Source organism: Talpa europaea (genome assembly GCF_964194135.1).
Source record: "Talpa europaea genome assembly, chromosome: 2".
Lineage (NCBI taxonomy): Eukaryota > Metazoa > Chordata > Mammalia > Eulipotyphla > Talpidae > Talpa > Talpa europaea.
In genome coordinates this window covers 33,542,982-33,569,188 of record NC_140068.1, presented here as the reverse complement: position 1 = coordinate 33,569,188, position 26,207 = coordinate 33,542,982, and the positions used below count along the sequence as shown (strand labels likewise).

General features: G+C 33.8%; 1 protein-coding gene across 3 annotated transcripts in view; it reads right to left on the bottom strand.

The window, feature by feature from the left end:
- The window catches only part of TBC1D32 (TBC1 domain family member 32), a gene marked incomplete at both ends in the record, with an annotated part of 169,720 nt that extends 144,170 nt beyond the window's left edge, over positions 1–25,550 (bottom strand). For all 3 annotated transcript variants that reach the window (XM_084228396.1, XM_084228397.1, XM_084228395.1), the window contains 10 exons: positions 721–780; positions 4,419–4,563; positions 5,174–5,235; positions 5,322–5,425; positions 5,558–5,636; positions 7,998–8,123; positions 8,585–8,653; positions 14,447–14,624; positions 16,982–17,143; positions 25,396–25,550. In XM_084228396.1, the coding sequence (XP_084084522.1) occupies positions 721–780; positions 4,419–4,563; positions 5,174–5,235; positions 5,322–5,425; positions 5,558–5,636; positions 7,998–8,123; positions 8,585–8,653; positions 14,447–14,624; positions 16,982–17,143; positions 25,396–25,550 (1,140 nt within the window). The remainder of the gene's footprint in view (positions 1–720; positions 781–4,418; positions 4,564–5,173; positions 5,236–5,321; positions 5,426–5,557; positions 5,637–7,997; positions 8,124–8,584; positions 8,654–14,446; positions 14,625–16,981; positions 17,144–25,395) is intronic.
- Between the last annotated feature and the right edge of the window lie 657 nt (positions 25,551–26,207).

Here is a 26,207-nt window from a genome sequence, read left to right as displayed (position 1 = left end):
CACTCAATTCTCTTGATTCTCAAACAAAAAAACAATTATTGGTCTCCTTTTTCATTTTATGCTCTACTGCACTCACCCAAAAATTTTCAATTCTGGAAATAATCCTTTCAACAGACTTCTAAACTGAAGATTCCATCTAACTACATAAACCATATTTATCACCTCAAAGTCATATTAGTATAACTTTTTAAATATCTTAATAAATTTCTTATTTTTCAGTTGTTATATACTAGACTTGCTGCTTTCTTTTCAATTCCTTTCAGTGCCTTTATTTACTGTCTTACTAATGCCAATAAAAACAGGTAATTTTGCTAATATATTTTACAGTATTAATTTATATTTGGTGTAACTTGGATCAATTTTACAAGTATAAAATCATTTGTCATCTGATTTTTATGCAAATTTAAGTAAAAATATGGATTTATTTTAAAGAATTCCCCTATAAATAACTAATATGAGTTAAATTACATAAAACCTAACATATGGTTTCTTTCAAACTTGCTTGTTAGTTATACAGCCTAATTTACTATGTTACCCACCTGCATTTTAAGTCCTATTTTTATCTTTTTGTTTCACACAACAGTTAAAAATCACCCTAGGAGGGGGATTACTTCATTATACAATGTCAATTATCATTCAACTTCACATGTTCTATTTATTACATCATATATTGTGTGTGACATTATTTCTCAACATAATATAGCAAAATGTCAAACTTACCAGAGACTTATATTTCTTTTCAAGAAGCCTTAGTACTGTAGTTCGGCTATAATATGCATGCTAAAATTAGGAGGAAAATGATATTTAGTATTTGAGCTATATTACTCAAAATCTATATTTCCTGCATCATTTCCAATAATATAAGTTAACAATAACTTACTTCTAAAATCTGTTTTTAGATTTTAGAAGGCAAAATAGGTTTTTCTGAGTACAATGGATTATGGATTATGAACATGGCAATCACAAGAATGCAAATGGTATCAAAAAATGGTATCATTGGGGCCTCCCCGGTGGCGCAGCGGTTGAGCGCTGGGTTGCGAAGCTGCCCGCGGCCTCTGCGGCGCCGGTTCGATCCCCGGCTGCTCCCCGGCCACCTGAGGAGGGTCCCACATGGCGCGCAGACCTCTCCTGCCGCCCGCTGCTCCCCTCAGCAGTGTACTTCGGTCCTTCTGCCTGCTCTGCTCCCCGCTCTGGCTCTGGTGAATTCTCTCACCCTCCCGCGCTTCTGACTGTACCCAGTGCATGTATAAACAAAACAAACAAACAGACCAGCAAACAAATAAATAAAGCATGCCTCTATACAAAAAAAAAAAAAAAAAAAAAACTTATATAAAAAAAAATGGTATCATTTATTAACAATTGGGAAAACATTCTATTCTTCAATTGTGTCCAATTTCTATGCTAAGCTATTTTAAAACCACCAGCAAAATATATCTCTGACTACCAATATTTGACAGAACTTTAAGGAGAGATACAAAACTGAGGATATAAAGGGGTGGGGGTAATCACAGCCCTTATTCTGAAAATACTATACTGTCTACATATGAAGAAATTTGCCAAGGTTGAAATGCTCTGAAAGAACAATATCTTAATCACTCTATGCTAATCATTTTTTTAAAGATTCAAAGTGCAAAAAAACTCTTAGTTCCTTAGAGCTGAATACAGAAGGGATTAAAAATCATGCATTGTGCAAAGCCAGGAAAAAATATTATTTAGCTAAGTTATGTAAGATACAATCTGTATTCAATGTAGTTTCTTCATTTTACTTATCAAAAATATTAAACAGAACAATATTCAGCAAAAACTATCAGAAAGCTGGAGAAGAGTTTTTAGTTAATTAAATAGTTTTGGTTATTTGAGGGTTAATCAAACCCTGAGTTTTAACTTTTATGTTTCTAAAAACCATTTAATCTTTCTTTTATTTTTAATAAGAGAAATATGTTCATTTACATTGAAGCTACTGACTATGTTCTGAAAAGAAATCCTCATAGTGTCTTTCTCACACCAGAGTCAGCAAACTACTGTCCCAGTTTAATTCAGTTTACCACCAACAGGCAAAAAAAAGTTACAGGAACACAGTCACATTCATTCATTCATACATCATCTATGGAAATGTTGGGGTCTACAACAGAATGCTAGCTGCAACACAGGTAGTAGATCCCCCCAAAATAAAAATATTTATTGTCTGGTCCTTTAGATAAAAAGTTGCCAAGCTCTGCCTTAGATAAGTATAGGAAAATGTAATGAGCTTTTATTAACATTAGAATGCCTTTGAGGAACTGGCTTTTTAAATAATTTCTATTGGTTAGTTTTCTTGTCAATTATCTCATTTTTTTAAATATTTATTTATTTATTTATACAAGAACTGGCATACAGGCCAGATGCACAGGAGGGTGAGAGGATTCACCAGGGACAGAGTGGGGAACAGAACAGGCAGACTGAAGAAATACACTGCTGAGGGGAGCAGCAGGCAAGACAGGAGAGGTCTGCCGCGCCATGTGGGACCCTCGCCAGCCAGCCGGGATCAAACCCGCACTGCAGAGGCTACGGACAGTTTCATAGTGCTGCGCTTAACTGCCTGCGCCACCAGGGGAGGCCCAATTGTCTCATTTCTTTTAAAGATTTATTTTATTTATCTGTGCTGCAAGAACTAGGGTCTAGGCCAGACATGCAGGGAGTGAGAGGATTCACCAGAGACAGAGTGAGGAGCAGAACAGGCGGATCTATTAAGATACACTGCTGAGGGGAGTAGCAGGTGATTTGTATCATTTTCTTAAGAATTAAATATTGACAATAAATTGTTTAGTGAAAAAAGTTAATCTCAAATAGTTAGTATAAAATTTCATTTTTATTAAAGATGACCTAAACAGATAAGTTCTAAATTCTACATAATAAAATTACATAAACCAAAATCTTAATAGTTGCTATCCCTGTGTCGGAGAACTACAGATATTTAATTTTATTTGTGCTTTATTATGACTGTGTATGTTTTTCTACAATAATGGTATAATTTTATATTGAAGAGAACATTAAGAAAAAAGGAGTGTCAGATGGGAAGAACAAAAACTTCAGGTTAAATTAAGGAAATATTTATCAAACCCACACTATCTAGGCCAGGTAAGGGCTCACACTGGACAAAATTGTATTTTAGTCAACTGGTCATTTGTTATACAGTTTAGGTTACAAGGTTGGAGGGAGGGGTTTAGTAGTCATCTGCTAGATAATATCCAAAGCTTGCTGAGCAGTAAATCAATGTGTCACTGCTTTGCATAGGAAGGCATGGCCCTAGTCCCTGTATTTACCACTGCAACAAATACTAAATTCCCAGTAGACAGTTTAAGAGGGGAACACATGACAACACAAGTCATTCTGCTACTACAACTGCCAGACACAGGCCTCTCACTCAACAGCAGGTGAAGAAATAACAGTATAAGTGTCCCTACTCTTACTATTAGTTTCAGTTCCAGGACAGGGGAGCTCTCCATAGGAAATTAATCCCTGAATGTTAAATGAATACTTCCCAAACTGCAGATTTAGGAGGAGGCAAATAAAGGGATATTTTTAGACATCTCCTAAGCCAAAGAAAAATTAGCAATGAATCCTTCTGTTCTATCAGAGTTGCTCACGAAATCTGAGTATTTAAAGAAAATCTGGAAGGGATCATGCTCAGTGAAATAAGCCAAAAGGAAAAAGAAAAATACCGGATGTTCTCACTAATAGCAGGAATCTAGAAAACTTAAATAAGGGACCAGGAAAATGAATAACTATAAGAAAGTGAAAATCAAAATCAACAAAAAACTATGAACCAGAGACACTTTCTGGGAGGTGGGGGGCGGGAGGGGAGGGATTGGGGTCAGAATGGGGGGGTTGCAATTGTATGGGGAATATAAAAATAAAATTTATAAAAAAAAAATAGCTAAGTAAATAATATAAATTTCCTCATAATTGAAGCTCACATTGAATAGCCTTTTTAAAAGTAGAATATAACCTTAATTTTGTCTCTATACAATTGAGACCCTTTCAGAAAAATGTAATGACCCACATGTATGTGAATTTTAGTTTGTAATAAATCTAAAGGAATGCCCAAAAAAATAAAGAAAGAAAATAAAGAAAATCAAATTTTCAATAAGTCATTCAGCTTAAATAGATTCAAATGAATTGTTACATAAAATCCTATTCTGGCTGTGTCACTAGGTAAAAATCTTGAGCAAATTACTTAAATGTTTTATGCCTCAACTGCTATACCAGTAAAGTGGGGTAGTAATACCACCACCTATCTCATAGATTGCGATATTAAATGAGTTAAGACATGTAAATGTGATGAGGACTCTTAGCACACAGTGAACACTCATATTAGATATTCTTTGAAACAAAACAGAAATGTATGAAGAGGTATAAAAAACATCCATTTTCCTTACCATCCACTTTTTGAACCATACAGCTTTGGTATCAACTAATGCAAGAAAGTAGACTGGATCCAAAATCTTTTGTGAGACAAGATGACTTTGATCATATTTAACTGATAATAAGGACAAAGTACTCTCCACAATTTCTTCCATGTACCTAAAAACAGTTTAGGAAAGAAATGATTTTAGAAAATATGAATGCAATTATAAAGATAATGCTGCTAATAAATCATATGTTTATGAAATGATGAAAATGTAAGTCATCTTTAGGAACAATTATTTTATAGTTCAATAAATAGCAGAAGTGGACTCATACCCATTTTTTTTTTTGCTTTCAGAACTTACATTCTTTCTTTTTCATCACTGTTCTCTGAATTTAACTTTCTATTTTAAAATCACAGATGTTCTTACAACCTTAGCAAGAGTTTTCAAATTTTAGAAAAATTTTTTTAAAAACTTTAGAAAAGTTTAAAGAACATTTAAGAAACCTATCCAAAGTAGCAAAGCCCAATAAAGAAATCACCTAAGGTTAGAACACCACCCTCTTTTGCCCTAGTTGTAATAAATAACTGGTACAAAATGGTACTTCCATGAGTCACTGGCATAGCTAAGTATAAAATATGAAAAACTAAAAAATAAACTGCATTAATCCCTTTCTAATCACATAAATCAATTAAGACTATCTTTACTTTTCCTCTCTGAAATGCAACACGAGGCAGTAACACTCTAATCCTTTACCTTTCATGGGCATAAACTGACAGACTTACTTTTCTGGGTGACGAATCCAGAAAGATGGAGCCTCTTTCTGATATTCATTTAGAAGACGGACCTACAATGCAGCATACAACAGTTCTCAAAAATGTTAGAGATCATAAATATAGAACTATTTAAATAAAAATAAAAGCAAATGGATACCTTTTTAAGTAAGCGAATCACACTATGATTAGTTATATCTATACCAGTTGAAAGAGTAGGAATATGATTTTCTCTAGAAAGAAAGTATAACTCCAAATATTTAGCTGAAAAGGAAAATAAATTAAAATTATGTCATTACTTTATAATGCTTTCTGAAAAAAAAGATTGAGCTTACATTATATCAGTTTTCTTAAGTGTAAAAGGAAAAAAAAATTTAAGTGATTTAATAAACCTACCTAAGCTTGTATAAATCTCCTTGGTCATATGTAATGGTGAAAGTGTAAATGTCTGTGCATAGAATTTTAAAATCCGGTCCTGTGGAAATGAGACAAAAGATTTACATCTAAGATTCATACAAAAATGGAATAGAGATGAAATAATCACTTTTCACATAGCAGAAAAACCTAGAAAGTAAACCACTGAGAAATTCATGTAGAAAATGTCCATAAAAAGGGGATATTTTTGTATGAGAGAAGAAATAAAATTCACCACTAACATATTATTATAAAATCTGGTAATAGTGGGTACAGACCTGGGAAGGGGATTGCTGTGTAGAGGTTTAACAGAGAAAGGTACAATGTGAAAGCATCAATAACAAGGCGACAGAAAGGCAATACTAAATGTAAAATTACCACTCCTTTTTAAATTCATTTGCTTGTCTTTTTAATTGCTTTATGAGTCGTTTCAGTAATTAGATATTTAGGACTCAGTAATTTTGTCTATCAAGGTAAATGAATTACATGAGATAACAAAGTAGTAATAGAACTGTCTGGTGTTCATGGGTACTTTAAAAATGATGACTATTATTATTTTGATTATACCAACTTCAGCACTGTGATGAGACTAACCCTAGTAGTGAATTCCCACTGCTCATTGAATAAAAAACATAAAATTCCTTCAAATGTTCTACTCTCATAAGACAAAACTAATAATCTTGTCTGTCAGATAATACACTTACAAGAAATGGTTATCCAAATAACTAAAAACATCTAACAATCTCAAGAGATTCCTAGGGCATGCAGGATATTAAATACTTTGGGAAGTCTGCTTCTATACTTGTAGCAATCTCACATTTTTCAATAACTATTGGCCTCACTCAGTTTCAGGTATGAGTCTCTTAAAGAAGGATGGAGAAACAGAATCAAACACTAAAAGAAGTTTGATCAAGCATAAAGTCAAAATGAAAAGAAGACCACACCTTGCCTCCTAGCCCAAAATGACTTGTTCTATTACCATTTTCCTTCTATAACAATTTCTTCCAATTTTATTAACTTAAATATTGATCACTCCATTACTGCTAGAAAAGAAACTCAAATTAGAATATGTTTATAACTAATATAGCTTAGTTATTTTTATGTTTATATCTTTATAAGATATATTAGATATTAGATATGATCTTTATATCTAATTCTGTTAGAATATTTACTATGTTTATAATGCTGTTTAATTTAGATAATTAAAGGAAACCTACCAGGTCATGATTCTGTCTTTGTTAAGGGAAAAATACAGGGAAATTGGCCATTAAATTTCTCGTTAGCCTTGGAATGCTAAAGGTGATCCTGTGTCTTTTCCCCCTTTCAATTCTTGAATCATTGAGTTTTTACTGAAGTCTGCATCACCCTCTGGTGTTAGTAAGGGTGAACTACATCCATGTATTAGGTAATTAAACACCCCCTCTTTGAAAAACAACAAACCATTTCTGTTTACCAGTAAAATTACATCTTCAATGAGGAAAGATATGTGTGATATATGAAAGATATGTGATAACAGTGATTTTTAAAAAACAAATGTATTTTCTATAACTTTTACTGTCTATCTGCTCTACTAAACTGTAGATTTATAAAGGCAAAGACTTCAGTCTTTTTCAGGTACTCCAGCATTAAAACTAGAACAATGCATAGTGTAAGTTTACAACACATATTTTGTTAAACAATTAGCAAACTTAAGTCTTTTACTAATACCTTAAATTGTGCACAAATCTCCAAGTTAACTTAAAAGCCAAATTATTCTTCGCTGGCATATCAATTAAAAAAAAAGATAAACTCTCTAAACACACATACCTATTTGCATTTAAATCTGATAATATGATAGTCTTTTTTCAATTCACAATATAGACATTATCCATAGAATTAACTGTACTTTTAAATATGCAGTTTTCTTGTCATTTAATAATTGCTCCTGAAGTCATATGCAAATCAATTTTTACAGAAAACCATGTCAACTGATTTCATGACTTTACCATTTATAATTTTCTATATTTGTTTTATGATCCAGCTTAAATGCCTTCTAAACTTTATTTTTAAAGTTTTCTATTTTCTCTTTAAGCAGTTAAATGATCTGAATAAAACACTTAAATGCATAAGGAAAACTTTACAGACCCTTTAGAATAAATCTTCATTCAAAAAAAAATGGCAAATACTGGGATATCCATTTACAACATAAAACAAAAATGTACAAGGTGACAGACTAAGACTATTTGGCAATGAAGAGTAACATTAATGAGACTTTTAATCTAATCATAAAGTAGCTAATTCTTTAAAAAAAAATGTTTTGACAATTCAAAATCTGAAAATGCAATTTATTTGTAAATAAACTTAAACTTCATTTGTAAAAACTATTTCCTTCTAGAATAAAGGGAAAATACAAATTTTAATATTGCTATAACCATTTCCTTACACTAAACACAGGATCAGGATCTGAAAGAAACACTGTCAGTTTTTCACAGAGAGTGGTCCAATTTTCACAGTTTAGTACATCAGACGGAGGAGCTGAGCATAATGTTTGCAAGGCTTCATATCGCACCTATAATTTTTTAAAAGAAGTGTATTAAAACTCAGGTTCATTAAAATTTCTAATATAACAAACATACATGTAAAAATTGTTCATATTTTCTAGAAATAGAAAACATGATTTTTTTCCTTCAAAAAAGTCACTAACATATCTCATACAAAGCAATAGTAAAGGCACAGTTTAGGGGACAAATGCTTATCACTTCATCCCTTCCAAATTGAAAAGTAGGAATTAAAATTTCCTCTAAAGAATAACAATTCTCTAAGGAGAGCCTCCCTGACACTTTTTGATCTTTTATTTCAATAATGTAAAGTCTAGCAGATATATCAGTGTACAACTGCCATTATAAAGGATAATCTTCAAGACAATCCACTGCTCCTGATTGTAATTTAATACATTATAAATAAATTATACATATAAGTTTAAAAAACAGACATACCTGACTGAACTTCAAAGCAATCCTTTAAACTTACCTCTTTAGGTTGCCCAGGTTCCAACTGGTCTAGTATCAACTGTAATTTTCCTTGGCAAAATTTATAACTCTGTAACAATTGACAGAAAGTAAACATTTAGAAGAATCGCAATAAATGATTATTTAATATAACTCCAAGCACAAAATGCATTTGGAATGGGAGAAGATAATATTTTGATTTGGCAGCAAGCTTACAATTCTTGTTCCCAAGGCATTTATATGAGAACTAAGTGTCCCAATATAACAGTGTACAGGAAAATAATTATTTGTTGAACAACTGCAATGTGTACAAAATTATAAAACTCGAAGACATAAAGCCAAATGGTTTGTGTTCAGGAACATGAGATGAATAAAATAGAAGTATAAAATAACACAAGTAAGAAGTCACTAACACGTAGTAGAACACATAGCTACCATGCTGCTTGAACTCTGTTTCTTTCTTTTCTGCACTTTCCTTAACCTTTCTCCACGCCTCTTCTTTGGTGAAAACTTTCTACAGTTAAAACATCCATTCAGCAAGAAGTTTCCAGTAGACCATAAGATATTTTGGAAAAGGAAGGGGGTCTTTTTCTTCCCCAAAAGAAATTTAAATGATACTCAAAATAACCATCTAAAAATAACAAAAATATTATTTACGATGTAAAAAAGTCCTATACAAATCTCAATTTACAACAAAGCCTGAAATGAGAAACATGAAAACCAGTAAGGATAAATAGGTTCTCCATGTCACCCAGATTATTGGAACTCAGATTCTCATCCAAATTTAGATACCTTCTACTCTTCAGTAGCTATATAAGAACACCGTAGTGTTCTTATCCAGTTTTTAAATATATCATGATAACTCAAATTTTCATGAGTTATTTCATCTCCAAAGTTACAGATATTATTATCCTTTCAACATTTCCACTTGGATTCAAAGCATTTCAAATTTAACAAGTCCAAATAGAATTCTTCATTTTTTTAATTCCAAACTTGCTCCTTCCTCAAATTTTTTCATCTTGGTAAATGGCACTACCATCCTTCCAGATTTTGACTTAGAAACAAGAGTTAATCTTGACTCCTCATTTTCTCTCATTTCCTACATGCAAAATCATTGTCCTGTAAGACAACTTCCAAGTTCACATATCCTAACTCCAAATACCTGTTACCACTTTCCTACCAAAAGCTGAAGTCAAGACACCATCAACTCTAGTCTAGACCACTTCACTTCATTTTTTTTAAATAATAAATTTTATTTTTATATTCCCCCACTTCACTTCATTTTAATTGGTCTCCCTGCTTCTACTCTTAACCCATCCAACTGCACCTCACCATCCACTCTCCAGCAAGTTAGATGGAGCTTCTCAAAAGTATATAACCAATCTCTTCATCTCTCTACTTTAATCCCACAAAAAAGACTTCAACTTTACTCAAAATATGAAAGATTTACTTACATGCCCTAGCTCCTGCTTATCCTAACTCATACCATTCCTTTCTTTGCTTCCAGGCTATCCTCACTGATCTTTTCTCTATCCCTGGAAGATGCCAAGATTACACTAGCCTAACATGCTTTACCAAAATGTTTCTTCCTGCCTGGCAGTGGGTCTTCTCCAAAGCTTTGCATGGCTGTCCTCTTATCATGTAGAATTTGGTCTTTTTCACTAATATATCTTCAGTACCTGAAATATTGCCTGATGAGATAAGCACTCAATAAATATTTGTTTACAAGAATGATTCTAAAGCCAGTCTTCCCAACATGTTATACTGTCTCTAACAATACAGGGTAAATAACATTTTAAATGGTTCTCAAAACAAAATTTAAAAAAGATACATACTACACAGATCTACTCCATAACAAACACAAAACACCCAATATTTCATATTAAACAGCTTTTTTCTTAAAAATTATTTAATATGTTCTGAATTTTACTCCTTTATTAAGGCATACAGTTCAACTGATGAAAAGTTTACGCATGCTATTTGCTTAACTGAAAGTATATATTCGATAACTTTACTTTTGAATTTTCATTATATTGCATGAAACACTAAAATTTGAGTGATTACTAATGAGCAAATTTAAGTATTTATGTATGCAGACATCTTGCCTAATAGAAAAAAAGGATATAAACATAGATAATATACAGTATCTTACACTATGCATAGCATATAAACACAAGGATATATTTAATATACATATATAGGTATACATGTGTAATAGTAGACCCACATGCATACATGTATACACAGAAGGGGATATACATTATGTATATGTACATAAATACTAAAATGTATAATAGAGTTAGATATACATACGTACTCATTCAATTATATTGCTAGTTAACCTCTTTTTTTTTAAACTGGCCTTTTTTGTTTTTTTCTTATGAATTTTATATCTCCTATTTATTCTACTTCTACCATCTTGACATTAACTTGATCTAACTAGCTATGTGACCCTGTAGTCTTTTATCCTACCCTCAGTTTCACACCTTCCCATTATTGTTCTAAGGATTAAATGGGAAAATAACTGTAAAGTCTTACGCTTTATTGCTATTAAATTTTTTTAATTTTAAGTAAATCTCATTTCTTCAGGAAATTTTCTATGAGAAAATATAATTTGACTCCCCCTACCAATTACCTATTCAAGACCAAGTCATCTAAAAATGTAATTCATTAATTTCCAGATTTCCATGCTAAGCCACCCTCTTTCCCAATCAAGAGACATGTTCTACAACATCCTTGAAAAATGATGAGCAAGTTTTTGTTTAAACATCCTCAAATACAGGGAGCTCTTATTTGGTGAGATAATCAATACTACCTGAAGCAGAGTCAATAAAAGGAGATAATCCTGAGATCATAACTTCTTTTTTTTTGCTTAAATTTTCACAATGACAATGAATGTTTATTATCACTAAATTTTCTAGTCTTTTTATCTACAAGATGCCAGTAAACAACTCTTATTCTATAAAAATGCCTTTTACCTTTTATTTCACAAAAATAATCAAGGTTAATCAACATAGTGATTCCTCAATGTCCCTCCTTTTCCCCTCAATATTCTTCTGTGGTAAACTAGTGGCTACCGAATCCAAAGATCTTTTCTTACTCATCTTCTTTGACTTCCCTTTTGCCTTCATTACAATTAATTAACTATCACTCCTGCCATAAAATCCATCCCCTCTTAAAATCTATCCCCTCCATCCCCTACCTACAGCACTATGACTTGATACCTTCTTTTTCTGACCTATCCTTTTGTTCCTACCGATCCTTTGAAAATGTATTTCCTAAAACCTCACTTCTTTAGGTGATTTCAGTAGTAACACCTCGGCAAAGACAACTTACAATGTTATCTGCAACCTTTCTACCTATTAAGGACATTGATTTGAGATACCTATAAGTTATTCCAGTGGTGTAACAAGTAGTTGAAAATGCAGAATTCACTAGGTAGAAAGGTTGCAGATAACAGTGTGAGTTGTCTTTGCAGAGGTGTTACTACTAAATATATATAATATATAATATATATTTATTTATATATTTTTCATATATATATATATATATATGAACTCCACACCCTTCCACCCAGATATAATGCATATTAGAAAAGCACAGTCTTTAATAGTTACCTTGTTTGAACAATCTTACTAATCTATTTACCACCTTATAACTGTAACTGTCTTCTTAAATATAGTGTAGACTGTTTTAAAGTGTTATTTAAACAATGAAATTATTTCATTACACTGGAAATCAAAATGAGTCTAATACCTACTTTAAAGTCTATCTGTGTTTTTTAAGGTCTCTTTTTTCATTATTGTGTATCAGGGGATAGACATAACTGCCATAGCAACAAACTGTAATAACTTAACTAGAGCACATAATGTGTTCCATTGAATATGAATCCATTAAATTTTCAGCTGTTATAAATATTTCTTAGATTGAAAATTCCTGAGGCAAGCAGTGTCTGCCAACTTGATTTATAAAGCAACACAAGATTGTTGTATGGTATCAATACAGGTAGATAAAATCTGCTGGTGTTATCAGTATAGACAGCTACTTCTGAAAGGAAATTTTTTAAAACACATATTTACATGTATCAAAGTATAAACTAAGCTAACTTCCAAGCAACTGTAAGGGGAAAAGAATAATAAATAGGATAGGCTGATAGTCTAAGATGTATTTGGTCCTCTTCTGTTGTCACATAGATCTTAAAGGTCTTTATATGTCAAAACAAAATTTGTGTCAGATGCAATTTACATAAGAAATGTGAACATAAAAATTGTGGAATATATCTTTACAGAAATATTACACTGAATTACTGTATTACAACATTTGCCCTGGAGAATAGTCACACTATTCAACTACTACACTTAAAAATAACCCTCAAAATTACTTACCCTAGAAATCTCTATTTTAAGTGTTTGGTTTGAAACTATGTAAACCACTGAACATACAGTCAAGGAAAGAAGACAACCTTTAATGTTATGGGAATTCAGATTGTCCTGGGAGGCAATTCAAACACAAAGTCAAAACAACAGTATCTTCTTTTCCAGGAAATTGAAAAACAGTAACATCAAACCCTGGACTTCATGTGTAGGGTGAAAAACACAGGCAAACTGGTAACAATAGTGATACTACATTTGTTTTCTATTGCTACTATAACAAATTAAGTGACTTAAAACATCACATTTACTATCTTATAATTTTAGAAGTCAAAAGTCTAAATATATTAACAGGATTTGGTTCCTCTGGAGACTCCAGGGGAGTATATTTCCTTGCCTTTTCCAACTTCTAGAGATATCCTGCTTTTCTTGGCTCACTGGACCCTTCCATCTTCAAATTCAACACATCACTCGGCCTCCACCTCAGCCTGCACAGAACCTTTTCTAACTTGGAACTGCCTGAGTGTCTGTTACATATCCCCCTGTGATTACATTTGGCTCAGCTGGGCAATCCAAGATAATCTCCCTCATTTCAAAACCTTAATTTAATCAACTAACAAAGTCTCCTTAGCCATATAAGGTAACATCACAGGTTCCAAGGATTATGTCATTTTCTGCATACCATAGGTGCCCAAGAATGGGTTTGTAAAGCTGGAAAACTCAGCAATCTCTTGCTAAATGATGCAGTGGTGACCAAGCAGGGCAACTTTTAAGTTCTGCCTCAATGATGACCAATATGCATTTTTTTTTCAATTCCCCCCTCTAAATTCTCAAATGTCTTTATGGTATAGGATTTATGTTATAGTTATGCACCTAAGTCAGGTTAAAAAACATTTCACTAAAAATATCAGGTAGGATTCATGCAAAGGTCAGAGAGATTCCATTTGGCTTGACTGATTCTATATGGAAGGTCATGGTACATGCATATAGGCTCTAGGATAACTAGTTTCCCTTGTCTTCTGTAGGACTAATCTAGCCATTGGTCTTTACCTTAACTCTGCTGTAGCCAAATGACAAGGATTTCAATAACCTAGAAAGAGAAAATGTGAAACCTAAAATTTATTTACCTCAAAACAACTCAATCTTCATCTCCTGAAGATACATAAGGAAATGTGTTTTCCCATATTTCATCTATAATATAAACTTTGGTTAGTAAGGATTAATTGGGAATAATGTTTTGTTTAATTGAAGGTAAGTAGATTGGTATCAAGCGTAATCCAAAATCCATTTATTTTCTTCATAAGAAATGTCTCAGGTAAAATGTAATAATTCAACATAAAATCTAAAAGATGTTACTTCATAAACTAATCTTCAATATTAGGTTACTTTATTATCTGTTTTTCTTCTGAATCTTAAAATGAAGAAGCAGAAAAATATGGATAATAAAAGATGTATTGAAGTTAGCAATCATTAAACATCATTTCAAGACATAAGTGAAAAACTAAACAACACACCTGATTGAATGATGAATCACTATCAGAGCAATTGTCTGTGCAGTAACTATCACTTTTTTCCTTTTGAATTTTTTTCTGCCTCTCTGGACTTCGTATCTCATCTTCTTCAAACTTGTTAATCATCGATTCCACCACTACCATCATGACATTCTTCAGGGAATGCATCATTTCTTTGTATCTTAAAATACAAAACAGTATGAATAAGAAAAATACTATTAGCACAATAAAACATTAAACTAAGTTAAAGTAAACGAGAATTTTTCTAAAAAAAGAGAAGTCCCTTTCAGAACACAATTCTGAAAGAAAAAAAATCTAAGGTCAGTTTTTCTTAAAGAAAAAATGGTTCAATTAAAAAAAATCATACTAAAGGAATAAAAATTAATAGGGAATCTAAAAGGCATTTGTTTTTGTTTTTTAATCTGGTTATATGGGTCAAGGTAGTAAAATTAATAGACTGTAAGACAAAATGTTTCAATGGCATGGATTTCAGTTATTAGCAATGGAGGCAACTATCAACATCATACTAACAAAACAGAGCCAATTTTTAAATTTTACTTTATTCCACACTCTCTATTCTCCATTTCTCTATTTTGTTTCCCTTTTTTTCTCTTCCGCCCACCTTTAATATATGTTATCAGTTCGATGGGTCTAAAATTTTCATTTCCATGGGTCTAAAATTTCAAAAAGAACATAATAAATTTCTCTACTCATTAACATTACTATTGGACTTGAGATCCCCAAAAGCCCTAGGAATATATTTTAGAGCTAGATAGAACCATCTGGTCTAGCATTTATTTTACAAACAAGGAATATATGACTTGGACCGTTGAAATTTCTAAATTAAAAAAAAGAGAGAGCCAAAAGATTTAAATAAACATAGTGAATAAAAAAGTTGGAATGTGAAAAGTTGGGCTGGATTCTGACTACCTACAAACTTTGTCATCAGAAACAACTCTCATTTTCTATAGCTATAAAAACATTTAAAGAAAACCAACACTCTATCTGACCTTTTCATGTGGTTGTAGAAAAAAAAAGAGAAATATATCTGAAATACTTTGCAAATATAAAGCACAATACATATATTTATTGTCTATCATTACACAAATAGAAATACATTAGAAAAATAAGCACAGATATTTCCTTTTCTTTATATTTCTAACTAATCATTGTAACTGCATAAATGAATCATTGTAACTGCATAAATCAAAGGAAGAAGAGCTAAGGTTCTTGCTCTCATAAGAATAATAAAATTACACTGGGGAATTTAGATAAAAACAGTAGACTAGGATTTTTAAATTTAATGAAATTTTTAAAAATATAATTTAAATTGTATGTTATCAAGTATATATAATTTTAAATGTCATTTTAAGTTTAATATATGACATTTAACAATATAATATAATATATTTTTATATATTATACACTATATAGCCTGAATATATAATATATATAATATGTGGTTTATATAATATATAGCCTGAAATAAATTTAATATAATATATGTATTATATATATTTATATTTTAAAGTCCCAGAGATTATGAGAAAACACAAAAATATTAAAAGTAGATGGGACTAGGGCCTCCCTGGTGGCACAAGGGGTTAAATCTCAACATGAAGCTATTAGCAGCCACTGCAGCACAAGTTCGATCCCTGGCCAAGGAGATAACCCACATGGCGCAGCAGACCTCTCCTGTCTCACCACTGCTCCTCTCAGCAGTGTATTTATTTCAGTAGATCCACCTGTTCTGCTCCCCACTCTGTCCTGTAAATCCTCTCGCTCCCTCCCCCCGCAACTCTGGCCTATACCCCAGTTTTTGTATGCATAAATAAATAAAATCTTAAAAAAAGAGTTTTTTTAAAAAGTGGATGGGAGTAGATTAGGAATAATAAAGAGGAAAAACAAACCTACAAAAGTAAATATTATAGAGATGAGAATCAGTCCAGAAAAGTTCCAAATTGATGTAAAGGGAGAGTGGGGAAGTGGTGGCTCATTTAGCACAATACTAAAGAACAAAGGTGGAGGACAGATAACACTCAACCTCAAGACTTATTATGAAGCATATACAGGAAATCTCTGTAGGTTCCTCTCAATTTTTCTATGACCTAAAAAATAAAGTGTGTTTAAAAAAAATAAATAGTGAAGGAGTAGGCCCTGCACACATTTAGGGAAAGGGCCTTCTAGGTAGAAGCAGCAAAATGAGTGCAAATCCCTGACTGAGGGCTTTGTTTGAGAAGGAACAAGACCAGTCTGGCCCAAGTAATATGACAGGGAAGGTGATAAGAGTCAAGGTACCAGAGGAAGCAGAAGTCTCATGGTGGGCTTTGTAGGCTACAGAAGTAACTCCGGATTTGATTCCAAATGAGATGAGAAGGCTTTGGAGAGAGCTAAGGGGGATGATCTGACTCCCTGGTTTAAAAAATCATTCTAGCTGCTATGAGGGAAACAGACTGTGGATAGTAGGGGATGGGGTGCTTTTCAAAAAGCCCTATTGAGAGAAAACTTACTTTGTAATATTATTGTGTGTGTACTTACGCTTTAGATTCCTGAGTTCTTTTAGTAACATGCTGTACAACTGTGTCATAGCCAGATTCCTCACCCTGATTTTGATCAGATGTCCATTTTTCCATTTCTTCTTCAATCATAGACCCCAAAGTGTTGCATATATGCTGTCTAAGGTATTTCACAAATTCATAGCTGAAACAAATATTTTAAAATATCATGAACTTACATAGCCAGAAAAAAAAATGTTAGCACAGAAAGATTTATAACACATTCATATCCCTTACCCTATTAAACTAGGGTTAAACTGTTACTCTATTAAACTAGGATTAATAGAGTCATTCACCCTAAATCATCAAACTAATCTAGAATTCTGTTATTTTCTTTTTCTTGATTACTTGGTAAAGATAATCATTTACAGATGACCAGGGGCAGGAACAGGGAAAAGCGCAAATTTCAGGACTAACTCAACCTTTACTGGGTTAAGAGTCTTTTCACATTTTTTTTATTTTTATCTACTATCTTTAATATGTGATGCTTCAGGATGAAGAAAGCAGTTGTTAAGGGTTTTTACAATTACTCAAGCTGATAAAGAAAACTATACTCGAAAATCAGCAATTATGAAAAATGAATATGAAAATATTAAGCTATATTCATCTGAAGAGTTTTTGCATACATTGTGAAAGTAGTAACTGATGTAAATTTTATCTACTCAGCTCTTGTCTGACTTGATACACAGAGAGAAGTATCTCAGACCATTCAATACACTGAACACTTCTCTTCAAACTATTAGGTTGATGCTAACATTAAAATTACAAACTCAGACAGCAAATATGAGGTCAAAAGTAACACAAAGTAATTATTTTATAAAACATGTTTACTGAAAATAATATCAAGATTTAAAAAGGCTAAAGGTTTATGATCCCTCAGGTGACAATGATAGCTTAGGATGGACCAATTTTGTAAGTATCACAGTGGTCAATTTTTTTAAATTTTTATTGATTTAACTTTGGTTTACAAGACTTTTAGTTTAAATACAATAATGTATATAAGCTTCCCATACAGGCAATATGTGATCCAGGAGACCTGGAACAATTTTCTTCTTATGAGTCAATCTGGTACCGAGCAAATAATCTTCAGTCAAATTTATTTATTAAATGACTGTCCTCTAAAGAAAAACCACCTTACTCTGGTACCCAAAAGATTTCATCTTCAATTATAACTTCTTTTTATTGGGATTTCCTGCTCTGCCTATTTCTTAACTTTAACCACACTGCTGCCTCCTGGAATCCCCCTGGCAGCCCCAGTTCTGCAATGGCACACCTGCCATAGATAGTGCAGACCTCAACAGTTAAGTGGAGATATCTGACATGGACCCATGTGGTATTATAGCAAAAGCACAGGTTTAGAGTAAAGGTGCCTGAGTGCCAGCTCCAGTTCTACCACTTAAGAGCAGGTATAGCTCAGTGGTAGAGCATTTGACTGCAGTTCTACATTTTAGTAGCTGTGACCCTGGACAAGTCTAAGTTTTCTCATCTATTACATGGCAAAGACATACCTACTTCGTACCATTATTCTAAATTAGGAAGGCATTAGACACAAAACTTACTCTTTGCAACCATAAATTACCAGATTAAAACTAATAGCAGATATATCCCCCACTCCCATTACTTCAATTTCAGATTCCATACAAACAGGTGGTTTCTTCAGCAATTCCTTCAGTCAAATTGTTCCAGAATGCCAGACCAATAGGAGCTGTCTGCTGGACAAGGCTACTTTATGTACTTTCACTGTATTGAAGTCAACATAACCAGAGTAGGGTCACATTTGGGTTCACAGTGTCATTGTAACGTTGTTATATTGTGCAGGATTCTCTAGGGGATTGGTCAATACCTTGTCTAAGGGGTTACATTGGGGTGTGGGGCATGCCAAGCACCTGATAAAATATGAAGATCTGTGGAATATGAACACCCTGTGTGAGCATATGTGTGAGCTGTGAAAGTTGACTGCACTTTCTGTTCAGTTTTGTGTTGGTACCAATATGGTTTTCACTCATCATGAATGGTTATCTAAGTCTATGACTTCATATGTTCAGTTTTCCAAAGAACAGTTACCCATATTTTAAACTCAGACTCCCAGATGCAAAAACTCAGAACTAATGAAAAAAGTTGTCTAACTTAGGAGGGAACTTCCTGATTTAGAGAAAAAAACCATGACGATGCTTATGGGGCAGACTGGTGGTGCAGGGGTTAAAGACAGCACTATCACGCTATCTCCAGCCACTGCTGCATGAGTTTGATCCCCAGCCAGCCAAGGGCAACCCACATGATGCAGCAGACCTCTCTTGCCTTGCCTGCTACTCCCTTCAGCAGTGTATTTTAGTAGATCTGTTTTGATCCCACTCTCTGGTGAATCCTCTCACTTCTACACCTCTGGCTTACACTCCAGTTCTTTTATGCATAAATACATAGATCTTTAAAAAAAAAAAAGAGTCAGAATCACTTGAAATTCTTATTACAACAGATTGCTGGGCCCCACTCTCAGAGCTTCAATTCAGTATGTACATAGTAGAGCCAAAGAATTTATATTTCTAACAAGCTCCCAGGAGATATTGATACTGAAGCCAATGCTGCTGGTGTCTGGACCATAATTTGGAACCACCAACTAGACAAATTCTGTATTCAGAGAGCTTCTAAACAGTCCTAAGGTTTTTGGAACTCCAATCAGTAATTCTTATTCCAAGAAGCAATATTAAACCAAAATACTGATGAATAAATATACATGTAATTGCTTTATATTAAAATATGCATTAAAAAGTGATAAATATCATTTTATCACCCTCTGAATCAATAGTGTTTTTGATTAAGAGACAAATCATCAATTCCAGTAATTTAGAATAAGCAGGTCCTGACATAACTTTAAGAATCATGGTAGTTCTTAATTTCAATGCCCCCACCTATTAGCTATGTGAGGCTATTGCAGATCCTATTAAGCTTCAGGTTTTTTCCATCTATATAATGGAGAAAACACTGTGGAAATCATGTAAAGATTCCAGATAAAGTATTCCCTGGATGGCTATGATTGAATGGGTGGGTGTGGAGGACAGAATATGGAGAGTTAAGAACATTCTTTGTTGTTAAGTCTGGGAGTCCTGAAAAATAATGTTAGTGCCAGAAATGTGGTGGGTAGGTGAGACATGTTTTTACTGATTTGTACATTTTTTAAAGATTTATTTATTTATTTATGCATATAAGAGCTGGGGTACAGGCCAGAGATGCAGGGGATAAGAGGATTCACCAGAGACAGAGTGGGGAACAGAACAGGAAGACTGACTGCAATACACTGCTGAAGGGAACAGCGGGTGAGACAGGAGAGGTCTGCCTCGCTATGTGGGTTGCTCTCTTGCCAGCTGGGGATCAAACTCGTGCTGCAGAGGCTGTGGAATACGTCATAGTGCGGTGCTTAACCCCTTGCGCCACCAGGGAGGCCCATGATTTGTTATTATTTAGTGTTTTGTTTAAGGAGAAATAGTTATTACAATTTATTTTCTCAAAATTATATCATTGGCAAATAAATTTAAAAGTACAATTTACTTAAAATTTTAAGTTATTCACTGAACTTACTTTTAAATGTTTAATATTTATACTCAATGTTTTCTAAGCATTAATAGATATTAAGAACAACAGAAGACAATGACAAAAGTGTTCTGTGAACCTAATGTTCAATATTGAAATAGCAAATACTAATTCTCAGAAACACTCCAAGAAAAACAAAAACTTACTGAGACATATATCATAGAAAACAATCTCTAATCATCATCTAAGCAGGTTTTGCTTCCTCTCATCATTCATTGCCTTGTATTAGGTAAAGGTCTCCCCTTTATGTAATATAAATAAGCAGGCTCTGCCATAACTCCCCACTCATTTTAAATGTCAAACTTTTAAAACTCTTGCAACCTTGGACAAAACACATGACTTCGCTAAATTTTAGTTTCCTGCTATTTAATAGTACTGATAAACTGCTCTTCATTACATACTTTCTTGTACTTTGACACTTTCCTCATCAAATATATGTTCAACATATCTACATATATTCATATACCTTTAACTAACCTTATCTGTTATTTTGAAAGTAATTTAAGTGAAAGAAATACTTGGTTTAATAACACTGTCACCAAATGATAGCAAACTATCTTTTCCAAATATTACTCAACTAGGTATAGAAAAACCTTAGAGGTTTTTACTGTTTGCAACTAAGGAAAAACATGTTGACCTCACATTTCAGAAGCAGCTCCATAAAAATACATAGCAACATGCCTGGTCATTTTGTTTTACTACTGAAGAATATGAAATGTTAAACATTTACACAGAAAATTTTTATAAAGTTAAGTAAAAGAACATTTACTTTTTGCCATTCTTTTTTCTCCAGTTTATCATCTAAATTTTCCAATAAAATATATTTTTTCCCTGATGAAACTCCAACATGTTCAAAATATTTTTTTTTAAGATTTATCTATTTATTTATACAAGCACTGGGTACAGTCAGAAGCGCAGGAGGGTGAGAGAATTCACCAGAGCCAAAGCAGGGAACAGAACAGGCAGACTGACAAAATACACTGCTGAGGGGAGCAGCGGGCAGCAGGAGAGGTCTGCGCGCCATGTGGGACCCTCCTCAGGTGGCTGGGGAGCAGCTGGGGATCAAACCAGCACTACAGAGGCTGCGGGCAGCTTCGCAGCCCAGTGCTCAACCGCTGTGTCACCAGGGGAGGCCATCCAAAATATTTTTTTTAATTTATTTATTTTTATAGAAGAACTGGGGTACAGGTGAGAGGCACAGTAGGGTGAGAGGATTCACCAGAGACAGAGCGGGGAGCAGAACAGGCAGACTGAGGGAAGGCACTGCTAAGGGGAGCAGCATGTGAGACAGGAGAGGTCTGCCATGCCATGTGGGAATCTCCCGGCCAGCGGGGAATTGAACCCATGCTGGAGAGACTGCGGAAAGCGTCACAGCATTGTGTTCAACCCGCTGTGCCACCAGGGAGGCCTGTTCAAAATATTTATATCAAAATATACACCACTATAGAGATTGCTATTATAAAACAAGGATATAAAAAAAGGTACGTTTGTTTCATGAAATCATCTACTTAAGGCTATTTAAACAAGCAAGAAACTTTCTAATCATATATAGAGAAAATTATCAGTAACTATGTTTTAAATACATATTTTATTGGTATGTTATTAATTATAATTCTGATATTTAGAATTCTTGAAACATTTTATTTCAGAACCCCAGAATTTATTATATGACAAACTTAACTGTATATATATATATATATCACATTAATGTATAAAATGGCAAGTACAGAAAATTTTATATCACCTAAAGCTTATTAGGTCAAAGTATAAGTTTCTGAGTCATGATAAAGTTACTTGAAATGCATTTATTAATTACAGAAACATACCTATAATTCTCAGTAATTTCCCAACATAGGTATATAAGTTTACATAAAGGATCTTTTTTGAAGTTACCACTTAAATACACTAGAATTCACTAATTTTAAAAGTCACTAGTAGATTCTCTGTAAAATAAAGAACAGACTCAATTAAATAAATACTGTGTTCTTTCTGTATGAAACCAAAAATAAATCAGATAAAAATTACAAATATCAGGTTCTGCATTAAAGACTATTAAAATCATGAGGTCAGTTAGTATTGAAAAAAAAGATTAAACAATTGTCACTGCAATGCAAGTAAGTATGCTCTAACTCTGTGGTTCTCAACCCTGGCTGCACATTAGAATCATCCAAGTGCTTTTTAAACAAACCAAGGTCCAGTCTCTACCATTCCCCTTTCTATCAAGTCCTTCAAGAAATTGTGATTCATTTATGGTGAGGCCCAAGTGTCAGTATTTTTTTTTTTTAAGCAGCACCTAACTGCTTCTAGGGTAGCCAGGGTCGAATACCAATACTGTTTGTTTTATAGGGGCCAGCCTAAGTGTAAAATATATACATAACACATACAGCATAATGAAAGCAATGTCCTCTTCCCCGCCTCTCAAATGCTTGTAATCACTTTCAGAGCAATAGGGTAAAGCTTGGATCTCTTAGGAAATGTGTAGATTTTAAGGCAGAAAAATAGAAAAGGCTTAAGAAACAGTTTAAGGCAGCTGCCATATGGGGAGAATCCACAGATAAGAATTGAACTGTGTGTGCTACAGTTTCTCCTTCAAATGACTGCGTTTTCCTCCACTTTATTATGCTATCTGAAACTTCATCATTTATGGACTCAACTGTCTTAACAACCATCTTCTTACAAAAAAGCCTAGAGTTACCAGTTTGCCTACAAGTCTGTTTAATAAGATTTATCTTGGCAATACCAGGGCAACATCAGGTGGTTTTAAGAAACCAATGTTTTGACAGTAAAGATGAAAAGACAGATAATCCTGAAGTATGAAACACTTGAAAAGCAATATATATATATATATATATATATATATATATATGACTCAACAACACTTAGTGGTCAAGGAGTGTTACGTCAGTGAAAACACAAATGAATATACAAGCAGGTGGACCTTATAATATCCAACCCTAAAATTATAAAATTCTATGAAAATATCAAAAACACACATCTCCTTTTCCTCTCCTACATGGAAAGTTCAATTCTAAGGCACAGATCTCAGTATAGCACTGCCAACACACAAATTTTAATTTTATGCTTAACTCCTTAAGCTGCTTTTAGGATCACTTATCTTATTTTTTAAGACCAGTAACTAGTTATAATTTGAGAGTGTCTGTATTATTTTTTAGGTAGGAAACAAGTCTCTTTATTAAATATAAACATTATGCACATTATTCAGCAGATATTTAATCTACATTAAACTGGAGTATAGTAAATTGCAGTATTACTGAATTGAATAAACTGTTGAGAGTAGCTATAATGATCCAACTTTTACTTGAAAAGCATTTTAAAGTAGGCACAGCTAAAGCAATACTTACAGGCAAAGCTGTAGCTTTAAATGTTCACAATTTTTTAAAAGAGGAGAGCTGCAAATTCATAAGCCAAGCATTCATGACAAAAGATTTCAAAGTTTCTCAGGGGGAACAAAAAATAAAAAACAGAAATTAAAGAAACACAAAATAAACATTTAATTGAAAGGAAAAACAGTCAACAACTGGTTCTTTGAAAAGACTAATAAAAGTAATAAACCTCTAGCAGAATAAATTAATAACAGAAGAGGGAAGGCACAAACAGAAAACAAAAATAAGAAGAGGAACATAACTAGACACTAGAAAAATTAAAGATGAACAGTATATTAATGATAACCTTTATACAAAATAAATTTGAAAATCCAGATGAAATGGTCATATTCCCAGAATATTATCTATCAGTGACTCAAATATTTCAAACAACAATCTGCATGTGAAATAAAAACTAGAAATGAAGCCCTAAACTTAATGTTTGATATAGACTTGTATGAGGTATATTAGTATGACATTAATATACAAAACATTAATGTTAAATTTGAGAAAGTCACAGTTTTCTATATTCCACTGTAAAAGTGGAATATTAAAGAATATTAAAGAGTATGAGGATCCCTTGATGTAGATCTATAAAAATTGGTAGGCGTTTCAGGTAAGTAAAACTTTTGGGCACCCAAGAATCTGTAAATGTAGCACAAGAGGAAAATTTTTAGATATCATCTCTGTGAGGTTAAAATAAACCCCAAACACTCCATTTAAAACACTACTACTGATAATAATGAATTGAGGCAACTGGTGGGACATGTTTCAATGGATAGGCTTAATTTAAATCCTATGAATAAAACCAAAAGTAAAATACAGGTCTCCAAAGAAGCATATTCTTCAAGATTTATCGCAAATGTACCTATCTTATTAAACTTTACATGGCAACTGCTCTCAAACCCAAATCACTCTGGCCTTCTGTAACACATATATTCCTGACATGTGACCCATACAGTTGTGTGTCTTATTCCTTTATAGGAATGATTCCTGCAGAGCTCAGAATAAGTGGTGCAGTCACTAAAACATCAGATCAAAAAAGAAACAGGGGTCTTGGGAACTAAATGCTTTTAGGGATAGTGTCAGAAATCCCCTGAAATAATAGAATTACTCTTAAATGAACAAACATAATTTATAATCAATGTTACTGTGATGTCCAAGAGAAAAGATAAGAGAATTAAGATATGCTGATTGTGTCACTAAAATAAAGACAAAAAAAAAAAAACCAACAACAACAAAGGTGATGGGGTAAAGCTTTGGAAGAGACGAATAAACAATTTAAAAAGTCGAATTCGGGTAAATACAAAAATGGACCTCAACTTCCAAAATGGGCGCTACTTTAACAACACTACTCAAATGAACATTCCCTAACAACATTTTGACCTTTGCTGGATCAGCTGGTTTAAGACATCAAAAGCAGTTTTACTTGTGAAAATTTTCATCAGTTTCCTCCAGATGTAAGAGGATCTCCTCGGCACACTCCAGGGAGGGAGCGCCCGTGATTTTCTCCTTCACGCTCTGGAACAACTGCCTCAGCATCGCCTGCAGCACTGCCTCGTCCTCCACGGAGAAGTGAGCCATCACCTGTCAGGATCAAACCCCCACGCCCATTACTAAGGGTCCGCGCAGACCCCCGCACTGCGCACGCGCGTCCCCAGCCAGGCCGCGCCTGCACGCAGCGTCGTTCCCCAGGAGACCGCGCCGAGCGTTTGGGGGTGGGCCCTCGGCTGCCCGCCCGGCGTTCAGAAAAACAAATCACCTTACTCCGGGGGAAATCACGGCCTCGCGAGGACCCGCCTTCGGTACTCGGTGTGGTCGGCTTTCGGTACCAATAGGGCTCAAGCTTCCCGAACTAACAGCTAAAACTACATCCGGGAAGGCGCTGAGGGTGGGCCTGGGGCGGCGGGCTGGCACCGCTACGCGTGACGTCAGCACGTTGACGTTGCTTCGTAGCGGGGAGGAAGAGCCGTCTGACGGCCTGTAGGGCTCCTTAGAGGAAGTGTAGGCTGCGCTTGCTCTCCATAGCCTCCTGGTTGTAGGTAGGAGGGAAATGTAGGCAACAATGATAGATGTGAAACTGAAAGTAGCTTGAAAAGAGTTAATTGATAGGAACTAAGAAGAAAACTCTCACATAATCTAACAGACGCAAACAAGAAATTAATGATCACAATACAATGCAATTAAGTGTTATGTAGAGAAATGCACCAGGTAGGTGCTATGTAAACCCAGAATCAGCTT